The sequence below is a fragment of the Thamnophis elegans genome, chromosome 6, assembly GCF_009769535.1.
Source record: "Thamnophis elegans isolate rThaEle1 chromosome 6, rThaEle1.pri, whole genome shotgun sequence".
In the NCBI taxonomy this organism is placed as follows: Eukaryota; Metazoa; Chordata; class Lepidosauria; order Squamata; family Colubridae; genus Thamnophis; species Thamnophis elegans.
The window spans coordinates 12,381,318-12,399,076 of record NC_045546.1 but is presented as its reverse complement, the minus strand read 5'-3'; the positions used below and the strand labels follow the sequence as shown (position 1 = coordinate 12,399,076).

Sequence of the window (17,759 nt, the reverse complement as noted above, 5' to 3'; positions counted from 1 at the left end):
GCGCCCGTGTGACACTCCACTGAGCAGCTGGAGCGTGGCAGGCAGTGGTTACGCGTGCAGCGCACGTACCTGTGGTGCATGCCTGGCTTCCGTTGCAGCGTACCGGGTGCAACGGGAGCCGAAACCCACTACTGCTCTAAATGCTTCTAAATTCTAAGTCCAATCCACCTCACAAGGGTATAGTTGTGCGTAAAATAGGAGAAGGAAGGAGTATTAAGTATATGTGCTGCCTTGACTTATTTATTAAAATCATAAAGACATACAAATATTATCATATCATATCATATCATATCATATTATATTAATTATTATGCAATGCAATGCAATATAGCCTAAATTCAGACTATACAGCAGTCCGAAAACTGTACATTTTCAATTTCCCCTTAGGGGAAAAAACGTCTATCAATTGGCTTGAGGGAATATCCCAATATTTATACTTTTAAACTTGTAAATGCAGATCCTTACATTATCTCACTGTTGTGCATACACTGCTTTTTACCACCCTTGTTTTAATCTGCCGAGGTGGCGCAGTGGGTAGAGTGCAGTATTGCAGGCCACTTCAGCTGACTGCTAGTTCAGTGGTTCAAATCTCACCGGCTCAGGGTTGACTCAGCCTTCCATCCTTCTGAGGTGGGTAAAATGAGAACACAGATTGTGGGGGCGATATGCTGACTCTGTAAACCGCTTAGAGAGGGCTGAAAGCCCTATGAAGCGGTATATAAGTCTAACTGCTATTGCTATTTAATTACAGCCATTTTTTTTCTGAAAAATGGCAAGCGGTATCATATACGACTTATCCAGATCCTCCTCTGTAAAGCCTTAAAATATTGTGTCAATTGCCTTCCACTGCCCCCATCTTCTTTCTTTCATCAAATGACGAAGAACGAACATATCCATTTATCCAGGTATTTTGAATGCAAAGCGGTTCAGTACCAAAGATTCTTCAGAAGAATTTTCCAAAATGATCATACACAGAGAAAGCCCACATAAAACAGATTTCAAGGGGTGGGAGGTTGTGTGGAAAAAAAAATCCTAAGCAACATAAACACAGAGCTGCATCATCTGAATTTTATCCATATGTGAGCAATTCAGCGGGCATAGTAAAAATTATATGTTTAGATTACTACCTCAAAATAAGAAATCAAGCATGCATTTTCCACCACCTGGGGGGGCGTTGAACCGCATATGTACAGATAACATTTGGATGTGCGGTTTGTAAGTGTGCATGTGGGCACATGGCAAGCATCCCCCAGGTGAGAGGCGAGGAGTTGTACTTACTCACTGCTGGAGAAGGGCATCCAATTCATCTAATAAGAAAACATTGATGGGTTATCTTCAGAATTACTATGCAATGGAACTGCTCACGCGTAACCCCCAAGCAAACAATTGTCTCAACCATGAGTAGACATAATTGGAATACTGAGTTCACTCACAAAATGGTTACTCCAGGAGAGTTTACTATTCAGAAATTGGATGCCACAAAAACAAAACCAAAAAATCCATTTCCAGAAGATGAAACAATCCTATTTACAGTTAGTCCTTGACTTAACAACCGCAACTCAGCCCAAACTTTCTGTTGCTAAGTGAGACATTTGTTAAATGAGTTTTACCCCATTTCTTGCCGCAGTTGTTAAGTGAATCACTGCAGTTGTTGAGTTCGTCACATGGTTATTAAATGAATCTGGATTCCCTATTGACCTTGCTTGTCAGAAGGAGGCAAAGGGGGAGAACATGACCTCGGGACCTCGGCAACCGTCACTGAGCCGAGGTGGCGCAGTGGTTAAATGCAGCACTGCAGGCTACTTCAGCTGACTGCAGTTCTGCAGTTTGGCTGTTCAAATCTCACTGGCTCAGGGTTGACTCAGCCTTCCATCCTTCCAAGGTGGGTAAAATGAGGACCCGGATTGTTGTTGGGGGCAATATGCTGACTCTGTAAACCGCTTAGAGAGGGCTGAAAGCCCTATGAAGCGGTATATAAGTCAAACTGCTATTGCTATAATATGAATCGGCTGCCAAGTGTCTGAATTTTGATTGCATGATGGTCGGGATACAACAATTGTGGTCATAATTCAGTTTTTCAGTGCTGTTGTAACTTTAAACGGTCACTAAATGTAATTCAAGGACTCGTTGTACAACAAACTCTGTGGAGGACTTGTAGAATACACTTCTTTTCCATCATCCCCTCCAACTAGATAACTCTTCTCCAATTACTCTTCTTGTTTATCTGGGAAGATGGACACACTCAGAGGTGGGCTGCAGCCAGTTTGGATCGGTTCGTGTGAACCGGTAGTATGCCCGCCCAGGCGCTAGCTTGTCCTACTTCTCTCACTCTCTGGCTTTGTTCCTCACCTGCTCTACTCACCGCCGCTGCCTGAGAAGACTTGCTGTGCATTTGAAGCTGTGCAAAAACGAGGAAGATGTGTGCACACCAGAGGTTGGTTGCTCCCGGTTCGGCCCGGTTCAGCCGAACCGGTACTGGCATTTTTGCCTGGGTCGGTGAACCGGCAGCGTCCCAGGGTTGCCACGCCCCTGAGCCGGTTCCCTCGCCACTGCTGATGTCGCTGCTATGTTGTTTTGTAGTGATCACGCATGCGCAGTTCACTGTAAATTGTTCTGCGCATGTGCAAAGAATAATTTACATTGAACTGTGCATGCACGTGAAGCGAAGGGCACCCATGCAAAAGGCGCACAAAGCAAACCAGTAGTAAAACCGGCAGCACCCCACCCCTGGTGTGCGTGCGCTCACATTTCCGGCAAATCGGTTGTGAACATATGTGCAGCCCTCCTCTGGACACACTTCCAAACAGTGCGGTTGCACAATAGTGCAATTGTGTTCTCTAAGGAGGCTGTGTGAGGCTGGTGTAGCTCCACAGTAAAAGCCATATGCGCAGGATTCTTGCCTAATCACAAAATGGATTCCGAAATGATGCGGTCAGCCCCCCCAAAATTAATAAGTTTGCTACTCTCTGCAAACTCCTTTATCCCTCCAGATATTTTCTACCATCCTTATTTTTCTGGTTTCCAAGCAGGTTTTCACAAGCAACAGATCCATTATTTTGATTTCCAGAAGTGCTTTTGGGGCTTCAGAGTCATTCGTGTGTGTGAGAGAGAGATGATGATGATGCTCAAGGCTCACCCTTTACTGTGCAGATATGTGTGTTGTATTTGTGCTGATAAATATTTGGGCATACCAGGGTTTGTGACACTAAATACGTGTGTGTGTGTGTGTGTGTGTATGTATATATGTGTGTGTGTGTGTGTGTGTGTGTGTTTTATTTGTGTTGATAAGGTTGGAATCCCAGCAAGGGTATGGCTAGCTGATGAGAGTTAAATAGCTTGAAATAGATCTATACTAGTCTCCCTTTATTTATTTATCAGCACAAATAAAACACAAATATAACAAAGGCAACAGTAAAAATGTTGGGTTTCTGTCATGATGGACTCTTGTGATGAGCCGATTGACAGATAATGGAAGCAGTTAGCTTCCTCCCATAATTGGGGCTTACCAGGGGTTGTGACACTATATATATATATATATATATATATATATATATATATATATATATATATATATATATATATATATATATATATATATATATATATATATATATATATATATATATATATTTGTTTGTGCTGATAAATGGAAGCAGTGAACTTCCTCTCATATTTGGGCATACCAGGGGGTGTAACTAAAATAATTTCGATATAAAGGATTTTCTAAACTTTAGAATCTAAAGATATGTCAGGCAGGACAGAGAGCCTCGCAGGCAACAGGGAAGCTTTCAGTGAATCTATATGAGAATCTGCCCGGAATGTTAACTAGAGTTATTCCATCCAGACTACAAAAATCTGATGACCATTTGATTGCAGTTAAGAGGTACATAATGTTGGCACAATAATGTGGCAGAGTTAAATAATGGAGGGACGCGGTGGCTCAATGGCTAAGGCACTGAGCTTGTCGATCAGAAAGTCGGTGGTTCGAATCCCTAGCGCCGCATAACGGAATGAGCTCCTGTTACTTGTCCCAGCTTCTGCCAACTTAGCAGTTCGAAAGCATGTAAAATGCAAGTAGAAAAATAGGAACCACCTTTGGTGGGAAGGTAACAGCGTTCCATGTACCTTTGGCGTTTAGTCATGCCGGCCACATAACTACGGAGACGCTTTCAGACAGCGCTGGCTCTTCGGCTTTAAAATGGAGTTGAGCACTGCCCCCCCAGAGTCAGGAACGACTAGCATGCATGTGCGAAGGAAACCTTTACCTTTACCTAAATAATGGATGGATGATTTCAAGTAACTAATTAAAAATGTGGGAATTGAATCAGGCGGCTGCTTTTCTGGTTTCTGGCATGTGCAAGTGCACTGGCCACCTGGTCTTCTAGTTTCTCACATGCATGCGTATGCGAAGACCAGTGGGCCGGTGCGCATGCACAGGCCAGAAACTGGAAGAGTAGTCGCCTGGTGCGCATGCACGTGCCGGGAAGATGATCTTCCGGTTTCCGGCACATGCATGAATGCCGACCAGCTGGTCTTCATGAACTGGCTGATGCGCATGCTGGAAACCGGAAGAGCAGCCGCCCAGTGCATGCATGCTCACTGGGCGGCTGTTCTTCCAGTTTCCGGTGCTCCCGCCTGCGCGCACCACGCATGCTCCCATTTCAGCAACCGGAAAGGAAACTCCAGATTGCCCACAATTGTCAGGCTGGGCTGGGGAAGCTGTTTGAGTTTACATCTCATACATAAGATGACGAATAAAATGTAAGCAAGTTCATCCCTTCCTTCCTTCCCTCACTCCAGTGGTGAAATACCGGTTCTGTGGGCATGGTGTTGCTTGGTGGGTGTGGCTTGGTGGCGTGGCAGGAGAAGGACACTGCAAAACCTCCATTCTCTCCTCACTCCAGGGGAAGGACACTGTAAAATCTCCATTTCTTCCCCACTCTAGGGGAAAGATACTGTAAAATCTCCATTCCTTCCACACTCCAGGGGAAGGATACTGTAAAATCTCCATTCCTTCCACACTCCAGGGGAAGGATGCTGCAAAATCTCCATTCCCTCCCCACTCCAGGGGAAGGATACTGTAAAATCTCCATTCCCTCCCCATTCCAGGGGAAGGATGCTGCAAAAACTCCATTCCCTCCCCACTCCAGGGGAAGGATACTGCAAAATCTCCATTCCCACCCCACTCTGAGGCCAACCAGAGGTAGCATTTGTTTTCCGCTACCGTTTCTCCAAAACCTGTCAGAACCTGCTGGATTTCACCCCTGCCTCCCTCTCTGGTTTTGCTTACATCACTCTGGCTTCATATCCCCCCCTTAATCTATGTTGACATTAATTTCTGTCGATTTAGCAGCAAAGGGTTGTTAATTTATTCCTGGTTTGAGAGGGTCTGAGACCAAGAAGGGAGTAGTTCTCCGGGTTGAATGAGCCAGAAGGAAAACACTTCTACAATACAAACACGGAGTACTCCTTATTTGTTTCGCCCAAAGTCATGAATGCTTTGTCCTGATTAACAGCTTTGACCTATTTATAGCTTGAACTGTTCTGGGTCGACTATTGTGCCTCTTAGATATTCTGTACTGCACATAATATTTTCAAACCCAACTACCGGCGTTATTTCTCTAGCAGACATCATCGCTGCTTGCCAGCCACTGAAATCAAAACCAGGGTGAGATTTTGAAAGCAGCACTTTGCAGAGATTATGGAAACTGATCTTTTGTGTCTGCAATTCAATTTGGGTGGAGAGTGGGGAGAGAGGCACCCTCCCCCTCCTTAATTTACTACAGTGTATCAAGGGAACGTCATTCCAATTATTCTTCCAGTGAAGGTCATTAACCGATCAAAATTAAGTCAATGTTTGCAAAGTCTTTCTTTCTTTCTTTCTTTCTTTCTTTCTTTCTTTCTTTCTTTCTTTCCTTCTTTCTTTCTTCTTTCTTTCTTTCTTTCTTTCCTTTTATCGAACCAGCATCAGGGTGGGGAGGAAAGCTTTGGAAGCAAGTGATAAAATCATGTATTATATATCTTAATCATCTTGCTGGCAAAAGGTCCAGTTTTCTGGAGCTAAAATGGATTCATTATAGTCGCCCTCCCTTCTCACCCGCCCAGTTTCTTGGAGAGGCTGCCAAACGTTAATTCCCAAGCTAAGCCATTTAATTTTGTTTGTTTAATTTGAAACAAAATTATCCTTCTGCCAAAGTTGTGGGGAGAATGTACTTTGTAATTTTTTACAGGAGAGGAGTGGGCAAAATACTTTGTCCAATACATTGCATTCAGAGCCAAGGGAATTACTCTAAGGCAGTTGCAATATTTCTCAAGCAAAACCTTCGTCTTGATTTTTGAATGGAGGAGAACTCAAGAAGGGTGACCAAGGTTGGCCAAATCCTACTGTTGACTACCGTATTTTTCGGAGTATAAGACATACCTTTCCCCCCCCAAAAAGGGGGTGAAAATCTGGGTGTGTCTTATACATTGAATACAGCATTTTTGGCCTCCTGAAACCCCGCCCCCTTTGCAAAAAATGGATGTCCATAGGCTTCAGGAGGCCTGCAAAGTGCTCCTGGGGGCTGGGGAGGGCAAAAACAAACGAAAAATAGGCCATTTTTTGCCCGTTCTTGTCCCCCGACACCAAGAACACTTTGAGGCCTCTCAAATTCTCTGTATGCCCCGTTTTTCACAAAAAAACAAGGCTTGCAGAGTGCAAAAACTTTTTTAAAATTTACTTCCTCAAAATCATGGTCCGTCTTATACTTCGCTGCATTTTATAGTCTGAAAAATATGATAATTTAAATTTAATAAATTAACGCGATAGATCCGTGATGGTGAAGCTATGGCACGTGCCCCGGAAATAGCACACAGAGCCATCTCTCCGGGCACGCGAACCGTTGCTCTTCCGGGTTCTGGTGCGTCAGCCTGTTCGTCTTCATGTGCACAGGAGCGCCAAAAACTGGAAGAGTGGCCGCCGCTGCACATGTGCAGGCCAGGAAGATGATCTTCCAGTTCCCAGCGTGCACGTGTGCTGGTCTTCCAGTTTCTGGCTCACATGCGCGTGCAAAGACCAGTGTGCAAAGAAACCAGAAGATCATCTTCCTGGTGCAGGGATGCGTAATGGGTGGCTGCTTACTTGGTGCCAAAAAGGTTCGCCAACACTGTGATAGATGGTCCTTCATTTATTTTTCCTTCAATCACATGAAAAAAAATCACCATTTCAGCCAAACTCCCTAACTTTTGGCAGGGAACTCAAAATGATGTATCCAGTGGTGAAATTCATTTTTTTTAATACCGTTTCTGTGGGCGTGGCTTGGTGGGCATGGCAGGGGAAGGATACTGCAAAATCTCCATTCCCTCCCCACTCCAGGGGAAGGATACTACAAAATCCCTATTCCCACCACATTCTGGGTCCAGCCAGAGGTGGCATTTGCTGGTTCTCTGAACTACTCAAAATTTCCACAATTAGTTCTCCGAACTACTCAAAATTTCCACTACTGGTTCTCTGAACTACTCAAAATTTCCACTACTGGTTCTCCGAACTACTCAAAATTTCCACTATCGGTTCTCCGTACTCAAAATTTCCACTACCGGTTCTCCAGAACCTGTCAGAACCTGCTGGGTTTCACCCCTGGATGTATCCCTTATTCATTCTTTCATGGAAAGCTTTTCAGCGAGTGAAGGGGACTGAATTGAAAAGGGATGTTAATAGGCAGACATATAACCAGAATGATGACAAGAAAACAGGTTACTGGGTCTCAATAATTCCCAAGTCTTTGCATCAACTCCAAGCAGGATCTTGAGCTGCTGTTCTTTTAATCTCCATTATCATTGTCTCCGTGTCTCCATGCGCATGAAACCATACCTGGGGAGATTTAAAAACAATTTGGGGGCCTGAGAGACAGCAGTGAAAGCAGAAGATCTATAACCATGGTTGGATGAATTGTGATTGATATTGTTATTTTTCACATCTTAGTCCTGAGATTTGGAAGAGATACTATTTGGTTTTGATCACAAATTAACAATGAACTCTGGGAAGATTACAAATGGGATGCCATGGTAAGACTTCTGTGGCTCAGAAGCATCCTCATTGGACAGAAACAATCCTTGCCTTAGAACAGTGGTAACCAATTAGTGGTCCTGGACTGCGAGAAAGTTTTGGTGGTCCGCAGAACAATTATTTGCATTGTTTATATTGCACTAAATCAGGAGTCCTCAAACTACGGTCCCTGGGACAGATACGTGCAATGAACGTTTGTGTTGCTGCAGAGAGTGTCCCCCTTCGGGGTCTTTTTGTGCGGGTTGGGGAAATTCCAACATGGGGTCTGCTTCAGCCTCCCTGTGCGGGGCTTTGGACGAAGGCTGGAGGGAAGTGCCGTTGGTGGTGAAGAGCTGGAGGGCCTTATTCCAGTGGGACTGCAACATGGCCTGGAACTGGCTGAACATCTCAGCCCATTGAGCCTCCAGGTGCCAGTACCTGGCTTTGAACTCCCACAGGTCCTCCCTCTGCTTGGAAACCCTATGCTCGTAGACCTCAGTGAGGTGCTTCTGCTGAGCCTCCTTCTCGGTCAGATCCAATTTGAACAGAGCCAGCTGTTCTGCCAACTCTTTCTCGTGGTAGCACCTTAGCTCTAACAACTGCTTCCTGTTGGAGCCCTAAGGAGCTCAGGTGGGCAGGCGAGGAGTGGCTGGGAGGGGAGGGGTGAGTAGAGGCCGGTGAGGCTCCCCTCAGTGGGAATGACACAGAGGTGGATTGCCAATTTCTTTACTACCGGTTCTGCTGCGCTCCTGCACATGCTTCTGCACATGTGGAGAGGCGTCTGGGCGGGTGGGCGGAGCCTCCCGCTGCCATTACTACTGGTTTGGCCGAACCAGCAGCAACCCACCTCTGGAGTGACCTCAGGTTGGCCATGCCCATCCGGTCACGTTAGCACCTTGCCTTGTTCTTACTATCAATAAGAACAAGGTTTCATTGTTGTATCCTACCGATTTAAAAATATGGCTACATTATCCACTTTGGGAAAATACTAGAATCAAATCTCAAGTTTCACATTGTTGAATACCCAATAAATATTTTATGAATGGCCTTTACCATTATTTATCTATAGGCAGTAAAGACTTTTAGTAATCCTCCCTCCAACTGTAAATATTTATATAACATTTATGTTTTAGGATAATATTCTATGTATCTGAAATGGACATGTTGTAATAATTATGTTGGTCTTTCAAATGCCATTGTTTTTAGTCACTTTTGTGGCAGTGGGTAGTCCTGACTAATTTTGGGGAAAGTGCATTTATTTTAAACACTCCAGCTAAAGAATCCTTTTTTTTCTTCTTCTTTCAGCTCCAGGGTTCCTTGAAGAGAAAATTGGTGGTCAATCTGACACCAGGAAATAATAAGAGATCGAATGGCATTGCTGACAACACTTTCCTGGACATTAAGAGAATCCGAGGTGGGGATAACAACCTTTCCATGGGACGTGGTCAGTGTGGCAACAGTTGCCCAAACCCATCAGTGTTGGGATCATTCTCCGTTGGCCAAGGTGCTCCGAGGAAAATGGACAACTCAACCAGCAACAGTCATGCTGGTGCAAACGGGATGTTCAACATGACTCTAAAAGAGGTCAAAAAGGAACCTGGGGAGACCATCTCTTGTAGCAAACATATGGATGGTCAGACGTCCCAGAACAGTGTTTATCCTAACCAATATGGAGAAGACACAGGGGAACAGTTGATGGACCCAGAACTTCAGGAGCTATTCAACGAACTGAGTAATATTTCTGTGCCCCCCATGAGCGACCTTGAGTTAGAGAACATGATAAATGCCACCATCAAGCAAGACGAGCCGTTCAACATTGACATCGGTCAGCAGATCCAGAGGGGGCCTCCTGCCCCATCATCTTCCCTGCAGGTGGACAAAATGGTGATCAAGCAAGAGTATTCACCGGGGTTGAGCCAAGCTTCAGTGGGATCCCCTCAGATGAGGCCTCCTTCCACAGACTCGGCTTACACCATGCCTGGTGCTGCTATGTCCACCTCGTCTCCCATTCCTTCAGTACCTCAGACTCAGACGCCTCCTTCTCAAGGGACGTCGGTCCCCACTCGGCCGCTGGCCAACTGGCAGGAGGTTTCCCATGCCCAACAGTTAAAACAAATAGCAGCCAACAGGCAACAGCATGCCCTGATTCAGCAGTGCCAACAAAGTCAATCCGCCACATCCTGGCCTGGTTTGTCATCTACGGAACCATCCTCTGGATCCTTTGTGCAGGAGAAGATGTCTAGTCCGTCCTTCCATCAGCAGCAGCAACAGTTCAGCCCACAAAATTCCGCAATGTCCAGCATCCCAGTCAATGGGACTCCATCCAAAGGCATGAACAGTTACTCCTACCGGCCCAACTCCATGCCCCAGGGAAGTTCCGTCAACATGGCAATGCCCCGAAAGCCTCAAGACATCCCCAGAAATTACGTCGGCAACAATCAGGTGTCGCTGGAGGAATCTCAGAACAGCATCAAGCCTTTGTTTCATTTCACCTCGGAGCAAGCCAACAAGCAGATCTCTTCTGGCTTGGGAGCTCCAAATAAACCTTCTCTTCTCCACTATGCACAGCAGCCTCCCCAACAGTTGTCTAACTCAGCAGTTCAAGCACAGACTTCGCAGCAGCAGCAGCCGCATTCTGGCCAACCTCAGCATCTCCAAAGGCCCCCCAACGTACCCTTGGCTTTACAGCAAAAGATCCTGCTCCAGAAAATGCTGCAGAACCAACCCGGGGCAGCGCTGCAGTTCCTGGGCACACAGAATCAGATGGTAAGATTTTCCTCCTATACTTTTCTTTCCTCACCCGTCGTGTCAGGGGTCAGTATGGAAATCTTTTCAAATGTGGAAAACTCACATGATGCGTTACTCGTTGTCTGCCCTGCTTCCTTTCAGGTTCTGGGCAACAAGAATGGTTGAAAACAGGGGTGAGATTCATTTTTTTTTACTATTTATTGTGTGGGTGTGGCTTGGTGGTGGGATCCTGTAACAGAGTGGGCGTGGCCAACTTGATGTCACTCATGACCACACCCACTCAGTCACATGCCTCCATCACTACCAAGCCCTACGAATCCCCAGAGCCCATTCCTGTGCGTGTGTGCTAACGTGGGCATGCGTGGATATGTGCATGCACAAATGTGTGCACAGCAGAGACCCAAAGACCAGCTGGCCAGCAGGAGACAGGGCATCCCAGCACCGGCAGAATGGCAAGATCTTTTTCTTTTGAGAACTTCTGTTTCGTCATTTGCAGGGAAACAGAAGCTCACGAAAGAAACACCATGGCGATCTGACCTGGGGCGATGGCATATGTGTCAGCAGCAGGGGTGGCAAGAGCGTTGTTAAGTGAGTTTCACCACATTTTACAAGTTGGCCACCTCCACTCAGCCACATGACTGGCAAGCCACTCCCACCCGGTCACATGGCCAGCAAGCCACTCCCAAGAAGCAGGCCACACCTACAGAAGAGGTTCTAAAAAAATTTGAAACCCACCACTGGTTACCCGCGAGGGCTCTGCGTGCCACTTCTGGCACTTGTGCCATAGGTTCGCCATCACGGTTCTAGGACAACTCACCACGGTCAACCTGTTGCCGTCAACTCACTGTGGGACAATTTTCTGTGGGACAACTTAATGCGAGATTTATGTACTCTAGACCTGTTCCTCTCTTAATATTAGCAATATTATTGATATTGGTAATAATAACATAGTTATCCTGCATTGATTGTCCCCCCACAAAAACCACCCTGTGAGGTGATTTGGCTGAGTCAAAGGAATTGGCCCAAAGTCACCCACTGGCCTTCATGCCTAAACAGGATGAGAACTCACCGTCACCTGGCGATTGGTCCAAAGTCACTCACCTGGCTTTCATGCCTAAGGCGGGACTGGAACTCAAAGTCTCCTGGTGATTGGTCCAAAGTCACCCAGCTGTCTTTCATGGCAAAGATGGTACTAGCACTCACAATCACCTGGTTTTAGGCCGCAACCCAGTTTGGTGAGGTGATTAAGGCCTCAGGCTGGAGGCCATGAGTTCCAGTCCTGCTTTAATCATGAAATCAACAAGGTATCGGTGGGTGATTCACTCTATGTTCTAGGAAGGAGGCAGTGACAAACCATTTCCCAAATCTTGGCAGGAAAACTACAAAAAGAAAAAGTCCAGGCAGACTCCAGGAATGAACGATGACTCAAAGGCCCACAGCTCCCCAAAATTTTTCTTAATGATGAGAACAGCCGTGCAAAGTGTAAGCTTATTTTGCTTGCTTACAAGGCTACAGCAAGTATAGCAATTTGATGACCATAACATTCCTTTCTAGTCTGGGTCCTCTCAGTTTTCCTCCAGCCCACTACCAGGAAATTACAAAGAGAGGACTACTATAAGTCTGATCAGGAAAACAGGACCATGCTCACAATAAACATTTTAGAGCCGTTGCAGAATTGCATGAGTGAAGTCCTGCAACATGTTTATTTATTTATTCCGTTTCTATAGTCACTCTTGTCAATCGATGACTCTGTGGTTGGCTTACAATTCCAAAACTATTTTGATGTTGTTAGTTGGAAGTCATGTCCGACCCATCGCGACCCCATGGACAATGTTCCTCCAGGCCTTCCTGTCCTCTACCATCCTCTGGAGTCCATTTAAGGTCATGCCTACTGCTTCAGTGACTCCATCCAGCCACCTCATTCTCTATCATCCAATTCTTCTTTTGCCCTCAATCGTTCCCAGCATTAGGCTCTTTTCCTGTGAGTCCTTCTTTCTCATTAGGTGGCCAAAGAATCTGAGTTTGCTCTTCAGGATCTGGCCTTCTAAAGAGCAGTCAGAGTTGATCTCCTCTAGGACTGACTGGTTGGATGTCCTTGCAGGCCAAGGGACTCAGGAGATAGGCAGGCAGGCAGATAGATGGGTAGGTAGGTAGGTAGGTAGGTAGGTAGGTAGGTAGGTAGGTAGGTAGATAGGTAGAAGCCCCCTTCTTCTTTTGGCCTCCATCGTTCCCAGCATTCAGCTCTTCTCCAGGGAGTCCTTCCTTCTCATTAGGTGGCCAAAGCATTTGACTTTCATCTTCAGGATCTGGCCTTCTAAAGAGCAGTCAGGGTTGATCTCCGCTAGGACTGACCGGCTGGATCGCCTTGCAGTCCAAGTGACTCGCATGAGTCTTCTTCAGCACCAGAGTTCAAAGACCACCATTCTTTGGCACTCAGCCTTTCTTACGGTCCAACTTTCACAGCCATCCATTGCAATTGGGAAAGCCAAAATAAATACTTCGACTTCCAACAGCTCATTTAGTAACTGTTCAGAGTTACAATGGCACAGAAAAAAAAGTGACTTATGACCATTTTTTTCACACTTACGATCGTTGCAGAATCTCCATGGTCATGTGATCAAAATTCAGGCACTTGGCAACTGGCATGTACTTAGGATGGTTGCAGGGCTCCCTGGAGTCACGTGATGACTTTTTGACAAGCAAAGTCAAGGGGGAAGCCAGATTTATGTAACAACTGCAATGATTTGCTTCATAACTGTAGCAAGAAAGATGGTAAAGTGGGACAAAACTCACCTGACAACTGTCTGGCTTGGCAACATAAATTTTGGACTCAATCATAGTCATAACTCAAGGACTACCTTTTTTTGTGATTAATTATCTATGGTTCCTTTTGAGTAAACTAGGATTGCTTGTCAGCAAGAGAGCCATTCAGTGGTGGAGTTGTCTGAAATCTGTAAGATTGATGGCATTTCTGGAACACGTTTCTTGGGCATAAACAACCTGGCGGCCAGACATATGTACAGGAACATGTGCCAAAAACATATATAGTGACACCAGAGTATACAAACTGTGCCCTTTATATATTTGTATGGGACATTATGATGCAAGTAGAAACAATGGATTTAGTGGGACATCACAATTCATCTTTTGGGGGGGGCTCAATTTTGGACAATTGTAATTAGAAACTAAAAGGGACGTGGTGGCTCAGTGGCTAGGATGTTGAGGTTGTCAATCAGAAAGGTCCGCAGTTGGGTGGTTCGAATCCCTAGCGCCACGTAACAGAGTGAGCTCCCGTTACTTGTCCCAGCTTCTGCCAACCCAGCAGTTCGAAAGCACGTAAAAAATGCAAGTAGAAAAATAGGGACCACCTTTGGTGGGAAGGTAACAGCGTTCTGTGCACCTTCGGTGTTGAGTCATGCCAGCCACAGGACCATGGAGACGTCTTCAGACAGCGCTGGCTCTTCGGCTTTGAACCAGAGATGAGCATTGCCTCTTAGAGTCAGGAACGACTAGCACATATGTGTGAGGGGAACCTTTGCCTTTACCTTTAATTAGAAACTAATGCTTGCGCCAATCACTTTGAATAAAACATGCCACTAGCACACCTACCCAGAATTCAGAAAGTTGCCAGCTATACCTAGCTTGAATTTATTTTAGGTTATTTTAATTACAAATCCTACTGGATAGGAAGCTTCATTGGTTGCTGAGGAAAGCAAGAATCTTCGCATGGGGCTTATTTCCATCTCGGTCCTTCATAAAGCCTCCTGAGGCATCCTTAAGAAATAAATATGGTGGGCGGATGCATTCCGGGACTTGGGTTGGAAGCAAGCCCACCTGGTGGCTGAACTCACTAAAGGAGCCAATTTGTGAGAGGCAATCAACTAAACTGCAAATCTGGGTTTTCTAAGAACTCCAGAATGTTCCTGCAGGTTTTATGTGTGGAACAGATTCGTCCCTCTGTTCCAAAGATGATCTAGCAATGTTCTGAAAGTGAAATCTTCCAAATGGAAGACCTTATTGGTCACACTACAGGTGTTTTTTTAAAAAAACTATTACCATATTTTTCGGAGTATAAGACACACCTTTTTCTCAGAAAGGACGGTGAAAATCTGGGTGCGTCTTATACACTGAATACAGCATTTCTGGCCTACCAAAACCCCACCCCCTTTGCAAATATGGTCGTGTATAGCCTTTAGGAGGCTTATAGAGTGCTCCTGGGGGACTAGGGAGGGCAAAATGAGCAAAAAACAGGCTGTTTTTGCCCCCCTCCCAGCCTGCAGGAGCACTCAACAAGTCTCCCAAAGCTCTGCATGCCCCCCCCTTTTTTTTGCAAAACAACGAGGCATGCAGAGGATTTGGGAGGTCTGCAGAGTGCAAGCACTTTTAAAAAAAATTTACCTCTTCAAAATCATGGTGCATCTTATACTCCGGTGCATCTTATAGTCTGAAAAATGCAGTAACTGCTTCATTTCAGAAGGGCAGGGGAGTATGGGGGTCATGCACGCATGCACAGGGAGCAGGGCATATTGCATTGTGGGTGTGGTCCCTCGCACACCCTGTCATACACATGCCGTGATTTTGGCACGTGAGGACAAAAAGGTTAGCCATCACTCTAAACCAGGAGTGTCAGACTCGATTTCATTGAGGGCCACATCAGTGTTGTGTTTGATCTCGGGGGGGGGGGGCGAGGCCAGGGTGACATGGCCAGCTTGACATCACTCATGTCGGGAGATGCCTGTGGGGGACCGAGCGCTGTGCCAGCGAAAATGGGCTCCCAATCTCCAGGAAAGCCCCATGGGGCCACCCTATAAACAGCGAATGATCGGCCTGCGGTGCCTCTGCAAGCAAAGAGAGAGCTGCATGTTGCTCCCCCCTCCCAGCTCTGTTTTTGGCTGTGACGCCCTCTTGCAGTCCTCCGCTCTGTTTTCCATTTTGTTCGCGGCTCTCCCGAGCTCCGTTTTCGCTGGTAGAGGCACCTCAGGCCGATCCTGTTTCCAGGGCAGCCCCGAGGGCCAGATCTAAGCCCCCATGGGCTGGACTTGGCCCCCAGGCCTTGAGTTTATCACCCCTGCTCTAAACAAAGGAGTTAGGAGAAGGAAAGGATTGTTTCTTGGTCAGGAAACTGACCAAGAAACAAGACTTTCTTTCTCCTAAAGTCAAATGTCCGTTTCCTTGATGTTTTCCCTGGTGTAATGTTGTATAATCTGGGGGAAGACAGCAGGAGGTGGTTTGAAAGTTGATCGATTCAATAAAGCACATAGATTTTTTATAAAAAGGAAACTGCTAATAGTCAGGCCAGGATAATTATCAAGTGCAAAGATTATTGGTTAAATTCCTTTTAGATTGAACATGAAATACCTCATATGGAGAATACTAGGGCTCAAAGTCGTGTGCATGCCAAAAGCAGGGAACTGGTTTAGTACCTTCTACTACTAATCAGGAGCTAATATAACATCTAAAACCACATTGACCTCTTTCTTATCTAGCTCAGCTTTCTAATAGGAGGGGTTCCAAAATCTTCAGTTCACAATCCCTTCATAAAGTTTAAGATGGTTCATCAACCCCCAAACATTTATTATATGAAAATAATTTCATCAATACTACTTTAACTGATGAACCAGTTTGGTGTAAGCCAGAGTTGGTATTCAGCTGGACCGCATAATGTTGTCTTCTAATACTACCATATCACTTCTTTTATAAAAAAAATCCTAACCTTCCACATTTTCAGAACAGAAGAGGTGCTTTGATACCTGGAAACATTCTCTCTGTTTCTCTCTTATAATCGGTATTTCTGGAGGATTTCCCTCCCCAAATGAAATCCCAAGCAAATCAGAAGCTATTAGAGATCCATTAACTGTTGGCTTTGCACATTAATACTACTTTAAAGTCATGCTCAAAAGAGGGGGGGAGGAAATAAAGAGGTTGACATATTTGCTCTAAGCATCTGTGAATTTGGTTGTAATAAGGCCACGTTCTTGTGGTTACAATGCTGTGATCAAAAGCGTGCAGAGCTAATGAATTACAATATTCACTTCCACCTGCTGTGTTTGGAGCAAAGGAATTGGGAGAAAAACAAAAGCGAAACTATGGGCTTTACCCATCATCAAATTACTGTGGTGACTCATATGGAAAATTCATAGGTTTTTTTTTTTTTAATTTTATTTTGTTCTTTCCATTTTCTATTTTCCAGAAGTGGAAATTCGGCAAATACTTTGCTGTTGAATATCCTTCATGGAAAGGCTCTCAAATTTATTCCCTATAATTTTTTGTACATTCACAGACGAATGTGCGTTGAAAAGATGGAATATAATTTTGGGAGGGAGGGAGGAAGGAAAAGACTCATGAAATCAAATCTTGATGCATCAGACTACACTTAATGATCCATCTTATCATAGGATAGGATAGGATAGGATTGGATAGGAATTTCAATAGAATGATGGCACGAGGGGGAAAACTGTCCCTGTGTCTAGTTGTTTTGCACAGTGATGCCTAATCTTTTTGTCCCCGCGTGCCAAAATCGTGTGCGTGACAGCATGCATGTGCGTGGCCACAATGCAATGCACACCACCCCCCTGCGCATGCGCGCACGACCTCCCTTGCTCCATCTTCCCCGCACATGCATGCAACCCCCCCCCGGTGCCTGTGCGCGATCCCATGCACACCCCATTTTGGGCCTAGCGGGCCTTCCTGAAGCATCCTGGGATCACAAATGGGGTGCGAGGGGGGACGCTGCACCACCCCCATTTTGGGCCTAGCAGGCCTCCCTGAAGCCTCCTGAAACCAAAAATAGGCCACAGGGGGAGTCACACACACCCATTCCCAATTTTGGGCCTAGAAGGCCTCCCTGAAGCCTCCTGGGATCAAAAATGGCGTGTGAGGGGGGACGCTGCACCACCCCCATTTTGGGCCTAGCAGGCCTCCCTGAAGCCTCCTTAAACAAAAAAATGGGGCGCAAGGGGGAGTGGCCAACTTGATGTCACTTATGTCG

At 45.7% G+C, this 17,759-nt stretch overlaps 1 protein-coding gene across 1 annotated transcript in view; it reads left to right on the top strand.

Moving 5' to 3' along the window:
- The window catches only part of MAML2 (mastermind like transcriptional coactivator 2), a 207,388-nt gene that overhangs the window by 145,710 nt on the left and 43,919 nt on the right, over positions 1-17,759 (top strand). The window contains exon 2 of the mRNA XM_032220310.1: positions 9,329-10,789. Within this exon, the coding sequence (XP_032076201.1) occupies positions 9,329-10,789 (1,461 nt within the window). The remainder of the gene's footprint in view (positions 1-9,328; positions 10,790-17,759) is intronic.